The sequence below is a fragment of the Meleagris gallopavo genome, chromosome 8, assembly GCF_905368555.1.
Source record: "Meleagris gallopavo chromosome 8, MGAL_WU_HG_1.1, whole genome shotgun sequence".
Classification (NCBI taxonomy): Eukaryota; Metazoa; Chordata; class Aves; order Galliformes; family Phasianidae; genus Meleagris; species Meleagris gallopavo.
In genome coordinates, this window is record NC_139411.1 from 7,612,360 (window position 1) to 7,632,139 (window position 19,780).

Genomic DNA, 19,780 nt, shown 5'->3' on the forward strand with positions numbered 1-19,780 from the left:
ATAAAATAAAACAGAGGACCAAAGATTAAACAATTTGGAACTAGATCCAGAAACCTAAACCTGTGGGCAGAAACACTGAAAGGTGCTGGTCTTGCACTGACCCATGGATCTAATCAGAGTTCAAAAACAGAAAAAGGGTCTTCACTTTTCTGCTGAAGAAAAAAAATCTACTGCCCAGAAGGCACACAGAGTTAAAAGCTGTAGTCTGCCATCCTTCATTTATGCACACACACCTCAGTGAGGTGTGGCAAGTTGAGACAACTGGGTCAAAAGCACTGAGGAAGGCAAGTCCAAGGTCTGCCTTGGGCTGGGGTTCAGGAGTCAGCCCTACGCTACGTGTTCAAGTTGTGAGGTCAGAGCTACGTTTTCCTGTGCAACCTTCTCTAGGGAATCTGCGTTAGCAGGGGGTTTGAACTAGATGATTTCCAAAGAACCCTTCCAACCTCTATGAATCTATGAAAGAAAGAAAACCCCTCAAACAATTTCCACCGGAGGAAAGTTTCAACTGCCTGTGGGTTTAGGTGCACCATTTTCTTCATGACATTTTGACTCTGATGCTACTTCACACAACCTATTTTCATCTGTATCTGTATCTGCTAGCAGATGGTAGCTATACCAGTTACTTTAAATTAGGGTGTGTATATTTCTTTCAGTTAATTACATACTGCCATCTAAAGAAACTTCTAGCTCTGACAACCAAGACGAGTTAATGATTGCAAGAAACAGTGACAGATTCAAATTCCACTGTTATCAGCAGAATGAATTTTTCCACTGACTTATACGAACATGCCAAATGACTACAATGAACTTTTCCTCTTGAACAGTTGTGCAGTGGTAAAAGCCCAAATGCTAGTTAAAACAGTCATTGTGACCGGAACGCTGGAACATTGCCTTACAGTCACTGTTAGCATAGGGCTGGCCTGAGAGCTTCCAAGTAGTGCCCAGGATCAAAGTGTGATATGGCTCCCCATAGAGTAGCTGCAGTCTTGAAACTTCAGTAGAAAGATGAGCACTCTCATACCAAGTACCTTAAACACAACTTCTGTCTCTCCGCTCCAACATTTCAAACAAATTCAGATTAAACAAACTATGGAAACATCAATTTAAAAGAATGCAGTGAAACCTCCTCATACAAGAAACTTAACTCCCTTCTACCCCTTCAAAATACAGGCCTATATAGAATCATACATTGTAAGACCAACTGGAGAGATAAAAGCAAAGTCAACGGCCGCCTTCTCGGAACCCCCTGTTAATAACTCTGAAACATTAAAATCTGGAGAGAGAAAGTCAGGACAACTGATCTCAACTCTCGCTTTGAAGTGGTTGCTTTAAATACTGGAAGGCCATAATGAGGTCTCCTCACAGTCTTCTCTTCTGCAGACTGAACAAGCCCATCTTCCTAGCCTGTCTTCATAGGAGAGTTGCTCCAGTCCTCTGAGCATCTTTGTGGTCCTCTTCTGGACCCTCTCCAAAAGCTCAACATCTTTCCTTTTGTCGGGGGCACCAGACTGGATACAATACTCCAGATAGGACTTCATGAGAGCAGAAGAGATAGGGACAACCACCTCTCTCTCCCTGGTGGCCACCTCTCTTTTGATGCAGCCCAGGATACTGTTGGTCTGGGAGGCTGCAAGTGGACACTGCTGGTTTGTGTTTTTTGTGTTTTTTTTTATTTATTTATTTTTCAATCTACCAGGACCCTTAAGTCCTCTTCAACAGGACTACTCTGAAGGAGATCTCCTCCCGGTCTGTACACATAACTGGGATTGCCCCAGCTCAAGTGCACAACCTTGAACTTCACTTTGTTGAACCTCATTAGGTTCACATTGGCCCGGCTTTCAAGTTTATTATGGTCCCTCTGGATGACATCTTTTCCTTCTGCTGTATTATCTGCACCACTCAGCTTGGTCTGGAAGTTGTTGTCTGCAAATGTGCTGAGGGTACATTTAATCCCATCATCTATGACACTGATAAAGATGTTAAAAGAATACCAGTCCCAAAACAGACCCCTGCAGGTTTACCACTCATCAGTGACCTCCACCTGAACACAGAGCCACTGACCACTACCCTCTGGTTGTGACCTTCCAACCTGTTCCTTATCCATCAAATAATCCACCATTCAAATCCATGTTTTCAAATTTAGAGACAAGCATGTGGTGAGGGACCGTGTCAAAAGCACTGCAAAGTCTAGGCAAATAACAGCATTAGCCTTCCCTTTGTACACTGATGCCATCACTTCATTACAGAAGGCCACTAGATTGGTCAGGCACAATCTTCCCTTGGTGGAGCCATGCTGGCTGTCTTGGATCACCTACTCAACTTTCATGTGCCTTAACATGCCTTCCAGAAGGATCTGTTACATGATCTTGGACATGGACACAGAGACTCAGAGGCTCACCTGCCTGTAGTTCCCAGGGTTTTCCTTTCCCCTTTCTTATAAATGGAAGTGATGTTTTTCTTTTTCCAGTCACCAAGGACTTTGCCTGACAGCCACAACTTTTCAGATATGATGGAGAGCAGCCTGGCAACCATAGTCAGCTCCCTTAGGATCCTGGGATGCATGCTGTCCAGCCCCATGGACTTGTACACATTCAGTCTCATGAGGTGGTCTCGTACTTGCTCTGCCCTTAGAGTAGGGTAGAGTTGCTCTCCCAGTTCCCACCAAGAAGTTCAGGGATGTGAGAAAGGTATGAATCCCAGCTATCAGTGAAGACTGAGATAAAGAACTCATTGAGTACCTCAGTCTTTTCTGTATTTGTTGTAACCAGTTCTCTTTTCACATTTGTCAAAGGTGGTATGCTCCCTTTGGCCTATCTCTTCTGACCAATGTAGTATAGAACCCCTTCTTGTTATTAATATCTATCACCAAGTTCAGATCCACCTGCACTCTGTCTTTCCTAATCCCATCTTTGCATGTCTGGACAGCATTCTTGTATTCCTCCCAGGTGACACATCCTTGTTTCTACTGCCTATACATGCCCTTCTTTTCCTGCAATTTGACCAGCAGGTCCTTGCCAAGACTTGCCAGTTTCCTGCCTCCTTTCTAATTCTGAGGGACGGAAAGCTCATGTGCTTGCAGGAATGCATCCTTACAAGAGTAGCTAGCTTTACTCCACTCCTTTGTCTCTAAGGACAAAGGGATGTGAAGTCTTTATTACATTTTTTAATTTCCTGGTCGCAGCTTTGTGTGACTCAGCTTGAAAGACCGGGAGGGAATAGTAGCTGTGTGGTTTCATCATACCTGATATCTTCTTCTTGATGTACAGAATGTGGGTCCCTAGCTAGTAGCAAACCTCTCTAGAGAGGTTATCCGGGCATCAGATGGGCATCTCAGTGCTTCTCAGCAAAGAGTCTCCAATTACTAAGAACTTACTACTGGTGCTTTTGTTTAGTGGCACCAGTTGTGACTTGGGTCTTTGGTTGAACCTTTTTAACGTGATCACCTCTTCCAGTTCTAAGTCACTGTTGATACCTTCTTCTCTCTCCCACAGAGTGTTTGAAATCTATTGGTTAGTGGGACTTCAGAAGCTTCAACATCTCAACATACTCACTGAGAACAGATATTGTTAACTTTTCTGAAACACACTGACTGGCAGATTCTGTGATTACACAATCAAATTTACTACAACAGCACTGATTCTCATTGCTACTTCCATTTCCCATAGAAATGTACACAGGAGACTAAAATATTTGCTTCAAGAACTATATATATATGTATATATGTAGTTATATATCTATCAAGAAATATATATATATATATGTATGTATGTCCCTGAAATTACCCTGAAATTATATATACATATTATATATACATATACATACATACATATATACATGTATATATGTATGTATATGTACGTCCCTAAAATTACAAACGTTTCTGCAAAGCAGAGTCATATTTACTGGCATAATTTCTAAGGGATTTAGCAGACATCCTAATATTAAAGAAGTTGTTTCCAAGAAAAATCATGGGTTTTGTTTAATCTAAAGCACAGCTCTAAAGCACATCACCTTCTTGCAGTCAGTTGCCATGCTGCTACTTGTTGTTCTGAAGAATGAGCAGCAATCTGGAAGTTAGCAGCTGGGAAAGGCTTATCAAAAGCCACAAGAATAAGTGCCAGAAAAATGAAATCAGAAATACTTAGCTTTTTTATCCTCATGAAACACGCAAACACAGAGCACTCATTTTTTTTGCTCCTCAATTTTTTGAAGGAAATTATCACAAGCCTCGTGTGTCTTGTCAGTGCATTACTTTAATATCCTCCAACGGCAATAACCATAAATTCTAGCAGCTTGAATGATTGCCTATTTCTAGTCATGCTGACTCTCAAGCTGCTATGCTTTTGTTTTTCAGCTGTATATGTCAGACAACGAAGCCACAGTACACCAGCATTGATAAGGCTAGAAAATGTTCTTGTTTGAAAGATCGCAAGGGCATCCAGTCCTGATACAATGTACCAAGTAAACCTCTGTGTACCTACACACACACTGCAATGCTGAATCACAGCCTGATATGCTGAATTCTCTCTCTCACATTATTAGGCTGAAAATTTCCACGTAAATGTCTGGATAACAACTGAGCTTGCACCAAGAGTCAAGGGGAGAGAGAGAGGATGTACCATTAAGATAACCATGTCTATGTGTTTGTTCTGTGAACGTAATTCTTCCTGATAGCACTTTCCACCTTTTCTCTGCCCCCCTCTCACTCTTACTGCACTTGAAAATTGGTTATTCCAAAAGAAAACTGAGATCACAGTTTGGAGCCACTGTAGCACTCAGGCTGCTATGGGGCTCTTCTCAGAGTAGGGCAGGCTGAGCTGAATAAATCTCCGAATAAATCTGATACAAAAGGCCCAGCTCAATCTGCAAAACAACACTGTGACCTCTCAGTCACCTTTATCTTCTACCAGCACTACAGCCTTAGGAACAAAAGGCAGTTTTATGATGGCTTTATTACTCAGACAGTTGTCAACTAGGGACTATGAGACCACCAGTTTCCCCAGAGGCGCAACACCAAGCACTTTGTAACAACTGTTTGCTGAAAACAGTCTGCACAGAATGAAAATCCTTGACTGAACCCTCCCATTGGTCTTCTTTTGTCCATCCATCACCTTAACGCTGTACCCTACAATAATGCTATCCAGCAGGAAAAGGGTTTGAGAAATGACATGTGGAGATTTGCTGATCCATGAAACAATACTTACTCGTGCCAATTCTCAGCACAGAAGCCCTGCAACGAAACCCAATATCACATGTGCCAGGACAGCTTTTACACACTCAACATGATTACTAGGAGAAGAAACATCTGCTCACTGCACAGCTTCAAATTAATTTTAACCTCCCAGTATTATGTGCAAAAGGAGGACATAATATTGGAAGCTGAGATAGACGTGATACTGCACAACAGTTTCATATCAAATAGTCTTTAGCGTACCTAAATTCAGACATAAATGCAACGTCAGAACGGACAAAAGCTGCTGCCTTTGCAGCAGGACCCCATTATGCCTTCTCTAAAACGCTAGATTTGATTTTTTAAACCTTTTTAAATCACACAGACTGATCTCCCACAGAAGAGGTTTTCCATAGTATTAGATTTTTTTTCTTCCAAGCTATAGCTTCAGGATATTAAATATGTTTCTGTCCAATCTTCCCTTTTAATCAACAAAATAGCCCCAAATCATATCCATTGGCTCTGTGAACGTGAGCAGAAATAAGAAGTACTTCCATGTGATAAAGCTGCAAACTCTAGATGTTTTCACAGGGACTGTACGTTATATATAAACGATGATTAAAGAACTCGCACCAGAGGTGGAAGCTGATAGCTCACTTGGCCCTACCCAAGACGCTGAATGACATGCTGAGAGTATTTCCTCCATTGATGGAAACTGTGTGGGAGTGAGACAACCAACACTTATTTCATTGGGAAACATGATGATGAGAGAATCTAATAAATAATAATGAGAAAAGACTTGGCTGTTTGTCTAGCCTACAACAAATAAGGCAATAAAAGCATATAAAATAAGAGAAATAAGAGAAGAAAAAGAAAGGCGAGTACTGACACTGCTGGAGACCGGCAGAGATCCCCAACATAATGTCACTAAGCTGTACAGAGCGACTTCTTGGCTTTTAGAGCAGACATGGCCACACCTCTGACACAAAGTAAAAACCTGAACTGGATGTGCTGGATGGTATCATGCAAACATGCAAGCATAGCAACAGTGCTTTTGGAGCCAACTCAGCTGTTGCTGTATCTTCCTCCCCAGTGCCTCTGGTTTTAGGGGAAGCACGCAGAGACATTTTATTCCCACAGAACAGCTAATCCATCTCAACAAGAGAGCCTGTAACTACAGAACTGCTATTTTACAAAGCCAGTCATCCAAACCTTACCTGTATAAAACATGAGGTCTTTTTGCCACATAACTCTTTTTCCTTCATTGTAGAAGTTCAGATCTTGCTAGCTCTTTTCTTAGGAATGCAAGACGATGTTCAGTTAATGCATAAACTATTCCATGTCAAAATACATGGCACCGCATTGCAACTTATCCACTCATCACAACCTGTGATATAGGACATCTGACAGAGAACTTCCACATAGCTGGTTGTGAGGGGTCTGCTCATGTCATTGCTGCAAACCCAGCAGATGACACCCTGCAGAAGTCAGTGAATAACCACCAAGCTCACTCCACGAGAATATAGTACTACAAGACACAAGGCACTTTCTTCCTAATGAGGAGATGAGTTAGCACGGTAGGCAAAAGTACAAGCCATCACCACAGGCCTACAGGGTTAATAGTTATGTTCTCCCAAACATGGGAGAATTATTACACCCAAGAGGAGTTCTGTATAAATAACTGAGGACTTTGCCTGACATATGAGTTCCTGCTCTATGTCCTGGCAGCTATGGGGATGTCCCATGGAAGCAAATCTATACTAGGAAGCAATTCTTTACTTACAGTAGTTACATGTATGAGGAACAACTGAAGAATGAGGATGAACAGGACGCATTTTTTTTTTCTTGAAAATGATACAACTATTACCGATGACAGGGTTCAAGATGCAGACAGGTCAAATACAATTCTTTGATTGTTCTTTGTTGTTGTTGCTTTAGGTTTTTTTGTTTTTTTGTTTCACTTTACTTACTGACTAGTTCAACTTTCAGAGATACAGTTAAGAAATTCAGCTCCATCCAGAGATCTCTGAATAAGAATTTGAAGCCCTTTTCCCACATGTCTCTACAGTTTCATGCTTGCTTGACCACATAGCCATCCTGCCATGTGCACAGTTCAGCACAGACTTTGTGCAACTGCACAGGTTTTTCCTGAAACACAACAAACATGCTCTTCTTCTCAGCTGTGACAGTATCTCAGCACCACACCATGTTAATGTGACTGAAAGGCCACTACTCCAGAACTGGATCCTATTTGGACATTGGAGAGCAGGCAAAGGGGACACATGACTGCCTGCACCTGTTGATGTAAATATCTCCTTAAACTGTTTACTATTTGTGGGATGGAGAAGAGCGGGAGAAAGGCAGAGACAAGTTTTACAGGCTAAGAGGTGATTCAGTTCTTGACCAAGTTAAAAGAACAGATTGTTCTACACAAACCAAAACGAGGTAGATTTTCTTTCTCCAGAAAGGCAACCAGTTACATCTAAGGAAATCATGCAAGGAACGAACCAGGGCTGATTTTATCTACTGCTGAATGATTTAGCAAGCTGACAAGAACCTACACTGATTCATCTGGAAAACAGGTTGAGAGCAGGTTACAAAAGTATAAAGCTGGACAAACTCCTGGGATTTCATAAGGACTATTCATGCCAGAATAACATCGCTGAAATCAATAGCTTAAAACAAAAGTGCAGTTGGAATTCTACACCAGAAAGTACATATGACTTTTTTCCATTATCATGAATCATAATCAGCCAACCTGCAGCAAGAGATGATGATGGATTGAGCCTTTTTTGAAATGTCAGAGTGATGACAAAATGATAGTATTGTTGGACGGCTGGGCACACATTTCTGGGATGCAAGCACAGCGCTTAACTTGGGGGTACACACTTAACAGATTTTTTAATCCTTCTATCTTGCACAAGTCTCTAAAATAACCAGATCAGACTGTGGGACCTCGTTTATTTTAGCTGATTTGATCAGCTACTCTTCAAGTACTTGATCACAACCGACTTCTTACCCAGCTAAATGAATGTCTCCTAGATCCAGGTAACACATGAAGAATTTAAGTGGAATCAACACTGAGATCATCATCTTTACATTCTAAGCCTGGTATACACCAAGTATAAAATAATTTCTCGACAGTTTGTTAGAATTAGGTCATAGACACTGTACTCAAACCAATACTGTGCAGTGGGGGGAGTTTGCTTGAGGTTCCAAAATCCATTCCCAATCATTCTGAAAATCCTTATAAATCCTCTTATTTAGTGGTCCAATTATTTACTTTAAGCAAAACTATTTTTAGGCCAGTAAGTCTGAAAGTGTCCATCATCATGTATATATACCCCGTATCAGATAAAGGCATTAAAACAATTTTGAATTTGTCCTGAAGATGTATGTGTTTCAACTTCAATAGTATTTCTGAAGACAGAATAGAGCAATATTTATCCAGTACCTAACATCAGGGTGACACGGGCCCACTCTCTGTTTAGGACCCTCAAAAAAGTCGGTTTCCTATGTACCAGCAATATGAAATAGACTAGTGCACTGTACTTTGCAAAATAGAATGGCTGAGAAATGTAGGCACATTCATTCTCAAAGGCTGATTCAAGCTCCGGGAGCAGAGGTAAATCTTTACTAATGAACTTGTAGAATCATGCCTATGGATGACTGCTTAGTAACAGCTCAGCAAAAGAAGACTACTCAATTCCACAAACTCTATTAAGTCATGGGAAAAACTATTAACCACTTAATAACCAGGAATGCCTACTTTGCATTTATATTGTTTCTCTAGCTGTAAATATAGATGTTGTAAAATAACAGTTCTCCTGTGTTTTGTTCCTACTGTTAGATAGAGCGCTAGTACGTGCAACATGTAAAAACTACCAAACCACGAGTGTGTGCATATGGTAAAAGATTACATGACTCCCTGAAGAGAGAGTTCTAGTTTTTCTGAAAGTTTCTTTACATAAAAAACAGCTCAATCCTGTTTACCTTCAGTAAAACTCAATAGTAGGAAACATCTACATCGATTTAAACATTTGGCAAGAAATAAGCTTACAGCTCACAGACTGAGTATAAAACTAAACATGGAGGTTTACATGTCTGCAGTGTTCAAAATATAATCTACAACAATTTATTACAAGGAATGTTTCACTGCTGGTTTTTCTGTTTCACTCTGAAACTGATTACTAGACCAATTTACAGGCTTCTGCCTCCATGAAAGAGAACAATACATGTTGACAGTGGCATCCATACCTTTGTCTGAGCATCAACAGCAGCTCCTTGGTTAACAAGAACCTCTGCTACATTGACTCTGTCCTCTTGAGCAGCCAAGTGCAATGGTGTCAGTCCACTCTGTAAATGAGGAGCAGCAGGTAACAGTCTTGAGAGGTGACACACAAATATTAAATACAAATTCAACTATCAGTAAAATTCAGAAAGTCCTGCTGAAATTAGAGAAGTGAGAAATTCTACCTGCACTTAGAAGCTGTGTATTGTGATTCCTGATTTATTCAATTGCAAGAAACTACAACTTCAAAACTGAAAATAATATTTCTTTCACACAAGGAACATTTCCTTGTGTTAAATACAGAACAGCAAATTTTATAATGCACTTGAGGAAAAAGCCACACAGTATTTTTTTTTTCCCTCCTGGCTAATTCACTTCCTCAGAATAAGAAAGACTTTAAAAGAAAATTTGAATAATTGCTTAGATTTCTACAAGATTTCTACCAGCAATATATGCTCAGATTTAAGCCTTACCTATCCTTAAACCCAAATCAATCTCCACAGAACTGCATGCATTCCACCCACCACTTGCAGCATGGACTCCTGACTAAAGGCAATAACAATACTGCTCTTGAAAAGGCAATGCTGATGACAACAATGGTCAGGTGGGTCCCACCGCATGAATATATAAAAGTAATCAACTGTAAATTACACAACAGGACTTGAATATTACGGGCCAAACCTTCTTAAAAGTTTTAGTAAGTGCTCAGTGTCAGCACTGAGACTCTGAGCACTCAGTTCCCAACTACCCTGCAGACTCTGAAGAAAACAGAGGGCCTTTTACTTCCATTGCAAAACTCGGAGTTGTTGTGCTTTAAATGTCTAGCTTCATATAAAGGTGCTGAATTCGGAGGAAATGTGCATTGCTAAGCAAGTACACAGGATAATTATTTTCATAGGTGCTGATATCTGTATAATGAGAAAATAAGAGACTGCAACCAAACAGCAATGGACTGGAAGATGTTGCAGGTAACTAATTTTGAGACTGCATCAAAATACTAAGCAGCAGTTATCATGCTCTCCATAGCCAATGTAATGCAGAATGTGTATGTGGCAGATTGTATGACAGTGATACAAAACATATCGAACGCTGCACAAGCCCACACTCTGACATGAGGGCAAATCAACACCCTCAAGAGAACCTATTCAAGGAGGGACTGAAAATAAGTAACCCTGTGCAGCACCATCCACAGCCTCAGAGGACACGAAGTCTTCTTACCTACTGAGAACAAAAAATGTTCTCCATGAAAAATTTGTGCCCTTCTATATTAGCCACATAAATCTATACTGAAACTGCACTTTGCAAGATCTCTGATGGCTAGGGAGAGCATTTAAAGAATAAAGGCTGCACATTTGCTAGAAACATTACCATAGAGTAGACTTAATAATCTATAAAGTTGCAGAAACTAAAATCTACTAGCTTTCTTCTTCCTGACCCCAGGAGAAACTACAGTAAAAGTCACTGTGCTGTAAGAAACATCCACGGGGGAGGAAGAGTCACTTACTTTAATGAACAACAACAACAACAAAAATCTGACTACCTTACTGTCATGACCTCATAAAACAAACAAGGAAAAAAACCTAGTTTCCCTTAGCAAGTTAGTTGTTACCATTGCTTAATGGACAGGCAAATCTCTGAAGGCTCCTAAGTGACTCCCCAACACCACTAACCACTAGGGTGAGGAAGACATTTTCTCCCGTGGCATATTTTGGCAGATGAGTGTAACATGACAGGGAGGGAGATGGATTTATACATTCCTCTGCAGCATATGGTACTAAACATCACCAAAACCTGGGGACTACAAAATATAGTTCATTCAATCTGACAGAGCACTTGCTGCACGCTGCTCTCTTTGCTATAAGAAATAGCAATATGTATTCAAACACCTACGGTGTTTTTCAGAACCTGCAGAATCATACTGGATAAAACTGGAGGCCTCTATCCTTCCTGTCACTGTGTTTGTTTATTGCCTTAGCACCAAGCAGAGGAAACACTTACCTTGTTGCTGAGATTTACATTAGCATTTCTAGTAAGAAGTAAGGACACCATGTCCACATGGCCGTCCTGCGAGGCCAGATGTACAGGGGCAATACCCTGCCTGGTTACAGCATTGGCATCAGCACCATATTCCAGCAGTGTAGTTGCTATGTCCATCTGGTTTTTCTTGGCAGCTATGTGTAGTGGCGTATAGCCGTTCTGTCAACAGAAAGCACTTCATTGCAAGCTATTCATTAAACAATGCGATAGAATCTTTAACAAAGAGAAGAGCAGGATGTGTGTTCACAACTTTCAACAGCTGTTACTGACTTGTGGTTTTTGTTTTTTGTTTTTTTTCTTATTTCCCAGTGTGAATGAAAGCATTGTGCATACGAAACACAGCTTTTCTTGCAGCATTTAGTCTAATTCTACCAACAGACTTTCTTGGTTCAGATCAAGGGAAAATTAAAGCATGCAGCTTTTGTCTTGTATTCTTTTTTTGTTTGTTTTCCTTCTTTTCTCTCTTATCAATGCACAAAATTTTGTAACTCCAAAAGATGATTTGGCAGAAAATAGAGCAATAGGAATAAATGATTAGCATACAAATACCAGAATACTGACCAAAAAACAACTAACTCACTTTTGGTACAGACTGCAATACCTTTTTAATCAAGAACTTTCCATCGCTTAGAAATGTATCAGACCTTATTGTAAAGCAAATGGCAAACATGAATGCATATGCATATGACTAAGTAAGAAGACCTCTGCTGCATGAATGCTTCAAATGGTATAGTAATTACCACGTGCATTTCAGATTACACAGTCCAATAAAATCTATCTAACAGCACAAAGCCATTCACCTGGCTCATGCCCTTGCTGCACCCCGCAAGGCAGCAGGACTGGACACAATGGATGCAGGACAATGCAGGAGGAACAGAGAATAAATGCACAGGGGCACACAAATGTTTGTGAGACTGCATTGGTAGTAATCTGGAAGTGAGAGAGATGTACAGCACTAACTGCACATGGAAAAGGCTCCATAGCCTTTAACATTATTTGGTTTAGCCCTTAGACACTAAGATATTGCAGAACAGTCAGCATAATACAGCTCATACTGTTTGTTCAAAATGCAATTTTCCCCGACTTGAGCAGAGTGGGAGTGCTCAGCACCTCAGCAGAGCAGACTGCAGTACTTCCAAAATGACACCGAGGAACAGCAGTGCCACAGCTAATGAGGGAGGGGCATGGGTATTAATGTTCACTTGGAAGATGAAGTGCATCAGGAAAAAACAAATGTAGTCCCCTCTCTCAGACTTCCTGCATAAGACTGACATGTAACACAGAAACCGCCACATAAGCACCCATTCTCTGTGTTGAATCCTATATATGATATATTTTGTAAAGTAACAAATGCACTTTCAAGTCTTTTCCTCAGAAATTGACATACTTCACTTTTAGTGGACTGACAAAGAGCAGGTCACCAAGAGAAGGCAAAGATAGCTGAAAAACAAAAACTGAAGCTCAGACTCAGAGAGCATCTTCTCATGGTAAGGGCTGCACTCTGTCATTACAAATAAATGCAGAAAGGAACAGGAAAGTTTGGAGGGACAGTATTGGATTATTCTGGTTGCCAGGAAAAAAGGGGCAAAAAAGGAATAAGGTTAAAGATGGAAGGACAGAGAGAAAATATAAGCCTTGAGAGGGGGAGAGGGAAGGAAGGCATTGCAAAGTGAATGCCAAATTAAAATAAAGCAGAAGCCTAATTTTAGGCAACAAGAAAGAAGAATGGTTTATGTGAATAACTGTATGAGAGTACTGTATGGGACACGGCCACTTCTAACACCCCTTCACTGATCCCTCTACAAGGCCCGGCTAACAAAACAAGCAATTCTTAAGATGACTGTTGAAGAGGAGTGTCATAAGAAAAGCAACTGCTGATTAAACTAACTGCAGAGCTAGTGATGAGAGTTATGATGTAACACCCTTATTTATTAGGCCACACTAACAAAATGGGAAATCATTTGCTGTTACCAACATCACCTTTCAGATGACTGCACTGTGGGTGCCTAAAGCAACAAACATTCTACCATTAATTTTATTTAATATTGATGCTCTGCTCAGTGTGCTCCTGTGTACTTGCTGCAGAAGACTAAAAAAATGCTCTTTCAGGAAGATTTATAGCTAGTACTGAAGGCCTGAAGTGGCAGCTGCAAAATTATTATTATTATTTTTTACACATGGGGAAGCTAAGGTGACTTGACACCTGAGTTTGTGTAGTATTATACTGTAGGCTATAGTGCTTCCACCTTGGTTTGTGCTTCCCAAGCTTTCTGCAGTGGGTACTGCAACCCCTGTTCCTACATAATTCACACAATCCAGAGGTAGTGAAACAGGCAGATTCTTTCAGTTTTAATTGGAAAGTCAGTGTCTTCTCCTCCCTTTCAGAAGGTCCTTCCTTCCCACAGTGGCATTTAGGAGTGTTGTGTTGCAGTAGTAAAAGATCAGAGATCAGTTCAGTTCACCTCCTGGGGCACCGCTCTGGCAGATTGCCACTATTGGCATTTATTGATTTTAGACTGTGCTATTTCTGCAGGCTATCCATGTTTATTTAACTTTTGCACCATAAGCTCTGGGAGCTCCCATGTATGACAGTTTCTTTCCTCCTCTTTAGCCATGCAGAAGGGCTCTCCTATTATGGCCGTACTCAGTCATGTGTAAGTGGAAGGCAATCGAGGAGAGATGCCTGTCTGAAAGTGCTCTGCTAGCTCATTCTTTTCCACGGTGTTTCTTCATGGTGATTTTAGGAATATATCTGGATTGTTTCAAACAGGATATTTACACCACACTTACCTAACTGAACCTACGCAGGTTTGCAACCTTGTTTTACTTATCACTGTTGTCCAACTACTGATTACGTGACATTATTTAAAACTGGGATCCAGAGAGGAGAAATCTTTAAGCTCCTCTAAATTCTTTTATTCATAAAACTGTTATACATTTAAGTATTTATTCTTTCACATCTGAAATCTTAACACTGTGCATAGTCTTGAGAGAAATTACAAACCAAGCAGGGCTGTGACTAGTTTTCTCAATTGTCCGTTTACACTCAAGTAGAAATACCACGAAGTATATCAGTAACACTGTATGTTGTGCTGAGAAACCTTTCACACCTTCTGTGGCACAATACAGGGGCACTACTCCTGCACAGCAAAGAATTATGCCCAAGCTTGCCCTGTGAAGATGTTAAGACGCAGTGATACAAAGTTGGCTGGACTTCTGAAAGTATGGAGATGGGACAAGCAAAGGCAAGGCTCAATCTTCAGTGCAACTAATAATTTCAGATTTTTCTACATCTATACTTGCTTTTATTTTTTATTTTTATTACTGTTTTATTGATCTGTAGAATCATTCTAACAGCTTACAAAACTTTATGTGGTTGTGAAATTTTATAAACAAGGTCACCGAGTTCCATGTAATTGCAAGCACATCCATTCTAGAAAGAGCAGGTAGACAGGAAAAAAAGCAACAGAAAGGCTAGGTATTATTGTCCAGAACTTGTACCTTGGCAGATGCATGAGGTGAAGCTCCCTGGTCCAACAGTAGGAGTGCCACTTTTTGATTATCGTAGTGTGCAGCTACATGCAGTGGTGTTAAACCGCTCTAAAAACATGCAGAACAAACAAGTGCTGTTATAGACCCTCTCCAGGAAAAACTAAAGAGTTTGGAAGATTAAAGATAAGGTGAAAAAACACATGTTTTATTCATTCATGCATCAGGATTCTTTGATAAATGTTGAAGCAAAAATTGAAACAAGGTTTTCAAAATTGTTACAGACATGTGAGCCCTTTTCACTTTTCCCAGGGAAGATGCATAGAAGTACACATCCGTGTTGCCTCTCAGACAGAGCAAGTAAGGAATTTTGACCCTGAGGTCAAAACCTCAGCAGTGTTTTTCTTTTACTACACTGCTCAAAGTAAATTGTCCCCTGGATCTGTAAAAATGCAAGTTGGGCTGGTTTAAAAAGCTTGAAGTCCTACTGGGCTTTGCCCTATCATGCCCTATCATGGGGGAGCAGAGCCAGTTGCCTGAATACTCTGTTAAGGACTGTAAATAGTCTGGGGAGCAATGCAGGGGAATTGTTTGTTTCCATTACCCCGGATGCGTACTGAGAGGACATAATTTTGCTGTCAATTAATGACAATAAAAGTCACTTTTGTTAAGTTTGCAGACTCCTGGCAGCGCAAGTAGGAACAGGGATATCACATGAAACTTACTCCAGTTAAAACCAGATTGTGAATGTTAGTGTGTGTGCAAGGGCAAGCAGGTAGAAGGGTATTACTATCGTATTATGTGTGTATATATGCTTGCTGTGCAAATGGAAGCGACTTCTGTCCTACCTTCCCAGAAGCATCAGGAGATGCATTCTTCTGAAGCAGGAGGTTTGCTACCTCAATTTTCCCATATTTTGCAGCCACGTGTAGAGGAGTAAATCCTTTCTGTAAGAGAGAGCACATAACAGCCTCAGGCACTCTCTTCCTTGGTGCCTAGACAGTAGGGGCAAAGTATGCCTCCAATCTACAGAGATATGCTATTTCTATCTACCCCTATTTAACAGTTCCATGTACAGGCAAGCAAGTCTGTAGTTTCTCACTGCCCTGGAAGGTTTGAAGGCTTTTCCTTGCAAGGAAAAGCTCTACCCATATAAAAATGACTGTAAAAAGAGAAAGATGGTGCCTTTCTTCACACTAAAAACCCAAGGACAAGGCTGGGCAACAGGTTATCAACTCCCATCAAGAATCTCTGCTCTGCATTCCTTTCATTCTGAGCAAATGCGTGTCAGATCACTAGGATGTGTTATAAATCAGGTTCTAAGGTTAAAGAGTGAAGCTTTGAACCTTTTTAACAACATGCAGTTCAATCTCATATCATTTGTGTATATATATAACAATATATATATATATATATATATATATATATATATATATATATATATATATATATATATAACATTTAACTTGCCAGTAGTACTCGTTACAGATATATTTTACTATAGAAGCTATCATTTTTGCATCTCTCTTACCTTGGTAATAATAGCTAAAGATGCACCATGCTCCAAAAGAACAGATGCTACATCTTCATGGCCTTCTCGAGCAGAAAGATGCAATGGCGTATAGCCAGAAGTTGTAGCTGCATTTGGAGATGCTCCTTGCTGTAACAGCTGCTGTACTATATCTGCTTTTCCCAGTCGAGCAGAAATGTGCAACGGAGTTTGGTCATCCTAAACATAAAGGAAAAAATCATGATTCTACATCAGAAAACTAAGGCTCATCTTTTGACAGAAAATATTTGGTCAGATTCTATTGTTTTTCTATTGCTTTTTAAAATTGCATGTGAATGTTAATTCTACTGAAGTCTTAACTGGTATTAGTGCTGGTGTATTATGTTTAGTTGTTATTTATGATGCATGTTGATCACAGGTAATGGCAGCTTGCACAAATTCATTGTGCAAAATTGAGAGAATGTTTGCATAACTGTGCTTCTGAACATGAGCTGTTCACTTTCAGGAATGTCTTAGATTTACAAACCACATGATTCACTTCTATTGTCAGACAACTTCCAGATATGAAATATATCTGCTATAAATATTTAGTCAGAGTTCCTTGTAAGTAGATGCTCTTACTAGTAATCAATTCTCAGATGATAATTTCACAGTGAAAAGTACATCTCTTTGAAATTGTATGTATTCAGACACGATTTGGAAAAAAAAATCCTGGTTATTATCCCACCTATTATGACATTGTGCCCATTTATTTTTCCGTGTGCTTCCTAGAACTTCTATTTCTGTATTTTTCTATGATTCTTCAGTAGCTCTTGACCATTTCTTAGCCTTCTTCATTTTCCTTAGTTGCATTTTTTTCTGTAGAGTCTGCTCCTTTTTTCCAGCTCTATTCTACATGCTCCTTCTGTGCCTTCCACACTTTTTTGATTTAGTGCCCATATCATCCCTTTCAGGTTGCTTTTCCTGTAGACAGACCAATTCATCCTGCAGCCAAGTCAAGGCAATGGTTGTATCAATCTAGGAAGTGGGTTTTTCTCTTGTACGTGCCCCTTCATTTGCTCTTCCAAATTCTTTCCTTCCACTGACCCTGGTTAACTCCTCTGTTTTGCACAGAATCTTCCACAGTATCACTTATCCTGAGCTATTAAAATATTCTCCTGTACATTCCACTCTTTGAAATGCAGAGGAATAATGCAAATTAATACATTTCCCACTCTTCCATAGCAGTGATCTTCCAACTGAAACAGGTTCCCACATTCATCCACCCACTACTCAGCTTGCTCTTCTTCATCTTCATCTGCTGCTGAGAAACTCCTACAAGCTACTTACTCTTCCTTTCCAGCTTACCTAGACGTCTCCTCCAGCTGCCCAAAGCTCCCACATCTGTTTTCTAAGGAGTTTCATATCTGCCACATCTCTGGTGAGTCCTGTAGGAAGTGTTCTTTAAAAGTCTAACTATTTCTGAATGCATACAGGCTGATGCCTGAGGAATATGACAACAGACATCAGCAGCCTAGGGATCACAGTTTTACAAAAATAAAAACAGATTTGGGAGGTATTCCTCCTACCTTGCCCTGCATCTCTTACCCCAAATCAAAAGTCAAAGGTAGAATAGTCTGTATCAAATGTTGGTGAAGAAACAATCATGGTATCAATTTGACATCTCCTGCCTTCCCTCTTACATTCAGCTCACTCATGACTACAGAAATGAAATATGTAACGAAATATTAGTGGCCATTACGCCAAGATCTTTGGCTTCATCTCCCTTTTCTCTTCCCAATTAACACATGCAAGATGAATGCAATTTCCTTCTTTATTAAATAGCCTTAAACGTAAATCATCATCTCACCTTAGCTTTAGCCTCCACCTGAGCTCCATTTTGTACTAGGTATCGAACGACCTCTGTTTGGCCTGCTCTGGCAGCCATGTGCAGTGCTGTTTCTCCTCTCTAGCAACAGCAGAAACAAAATATCACAAAACAAACAAAAAACACATGCTACATATTTAATAATCACAAATATATACTGGTGATGCAATTCAGAATAATTGCAGTTAGAAAATCCATAGGAGTTGTCTGTAAGCAAGATGGGAGATTAAGCTGTGAACTGTATGCCACCAAGCAATTTATTTCCCTTCCTTAACAAAACAGTGCCTTTGTGCCTAGCCTTTTGCTGTAAAGAGAATGCATTTTTCCTACTAGCAATTTACAGTGTTTAAAATTATATCAATTTAAATAAAGCCTATTTTAGTGTTTTTGTTTGTTTGTTTAATTTTGTCCATTCAGAAACATTTTTCTTGGATTTTCTCCTGCTATGCCCTATTCTCTCAGTAACATTTTCTATCTGATAAGGACTGAAATGTGAGAATGTGGGGAAAAAAACATCACTATCATTTATATCAAGGTTTCAAAAGACTTAATGAAAGACAAATTTAAGGAAACTAGAATAAATTCAGGAGGGAATCTGCTTCCTAGATATTTGGGTGCAAGTATATCTTTAGGAACAAACATCTCATTTATGAAAGCAGCATTGCAAATGTATATAATTTATACAACTAGCAGATGAAGACTTTAAAGAAAATATTCTCTTCTAACTGCAACTGTGTATGGAAGCTGAAAGGAAGATTTTTGAGACCAAAGCACTAAAAAGAGTGAAGGAGGTTCTACTACCCTCCCATTTCTCAACTTTCAAGTACCATCTAACTATGACTTCAGTTTTGACACGTGCCCTGGGATCCTTGAGGCACACGGTGCACATCCAGTAGAAAAGCACACTTGTATGTCTGTATGGACACAGGCAATATGTCCCGACAATCTGCTGCAATCTGTTGATAACAGCATAACTTCCCTTAAATGGTAGGCCCCCGGGGTCCTGGGAGAACAGTCAAGTACGCATCTCAAAAATTATGTGAGAAAAGCTACAGTATGTTCTGATTATTTACTTCAAAAAATAAAGAGAATAGAGTCTGCTTAAGGCCAGCCTCTTCTGAGGTCTCCTTAACCCATCAAGCACCTCCCAAGCAGGTGGCAGCAGGCCTTGCTTTCCCAAGACTCCAGCAGGTGCCATGACTGCTAAGGAGGCGGGTGACTAACACCAGAATTAGGCACTTCCCAACAGTGCTGCTCATGGACACTGTAACACATTCAGAGCCCTGCTGTGCTGTTACTCACCACATTGGTAGTGTTGGGTGATGCTCCATGATGCATTAGCTGTGATACAATATTTACATGTCCCATGAAGGCAGCAACATGGATTGGAGTTAGGCCCGACTGAAAGGAAAACCA

General features: G+C 40.2%; 1 protein-coding gene across 1 annotated transcript in view; it reads right to left on the reverse strand.

Moving 5' to 3' along the window:
- Positions 1 to 19,780, reverse strand: part of ANK3 (ankyrin 3) — a 197,366-nt gene that overhangs the window by 84,286 nt on the left and 93,300 nt on the right. Inside the window, exons 12-18 of the mRNA XM_085229413.1 lie at positions 19,667 to 19,765; positions 18,347 to 18,445; positions 16,519 to 16,716; positions 15,836 to 15,934; positions 15,000 to 15,098; positions 11,460 to 11,657; positions 9,428 to 9,526 (exon numbers count right to left, since the gene is read on the reverse strand). Coding sequence (XP_085085539.1) covers positions 9,428 to 9,526; positions 11,460 to 11,657; positions 15,000 to 15,098; positions 15,836 to 15,934; positions 16,519 to 16,716; positions 18,347 to 18,445; positions 19,667 to 19,765 — 891 coding nt within the window. The remainder of the gene's footprint in view (positions 1 to 9,427; positions 9,527 to 11,459; positions 11,658 to 14,999; positions 15,099 to 15,835; positions 15,935 to 16,518; positions 16,717 to 18,346; positions 18,446 to 19,666; positions 19,766 to 19,780) is intronic.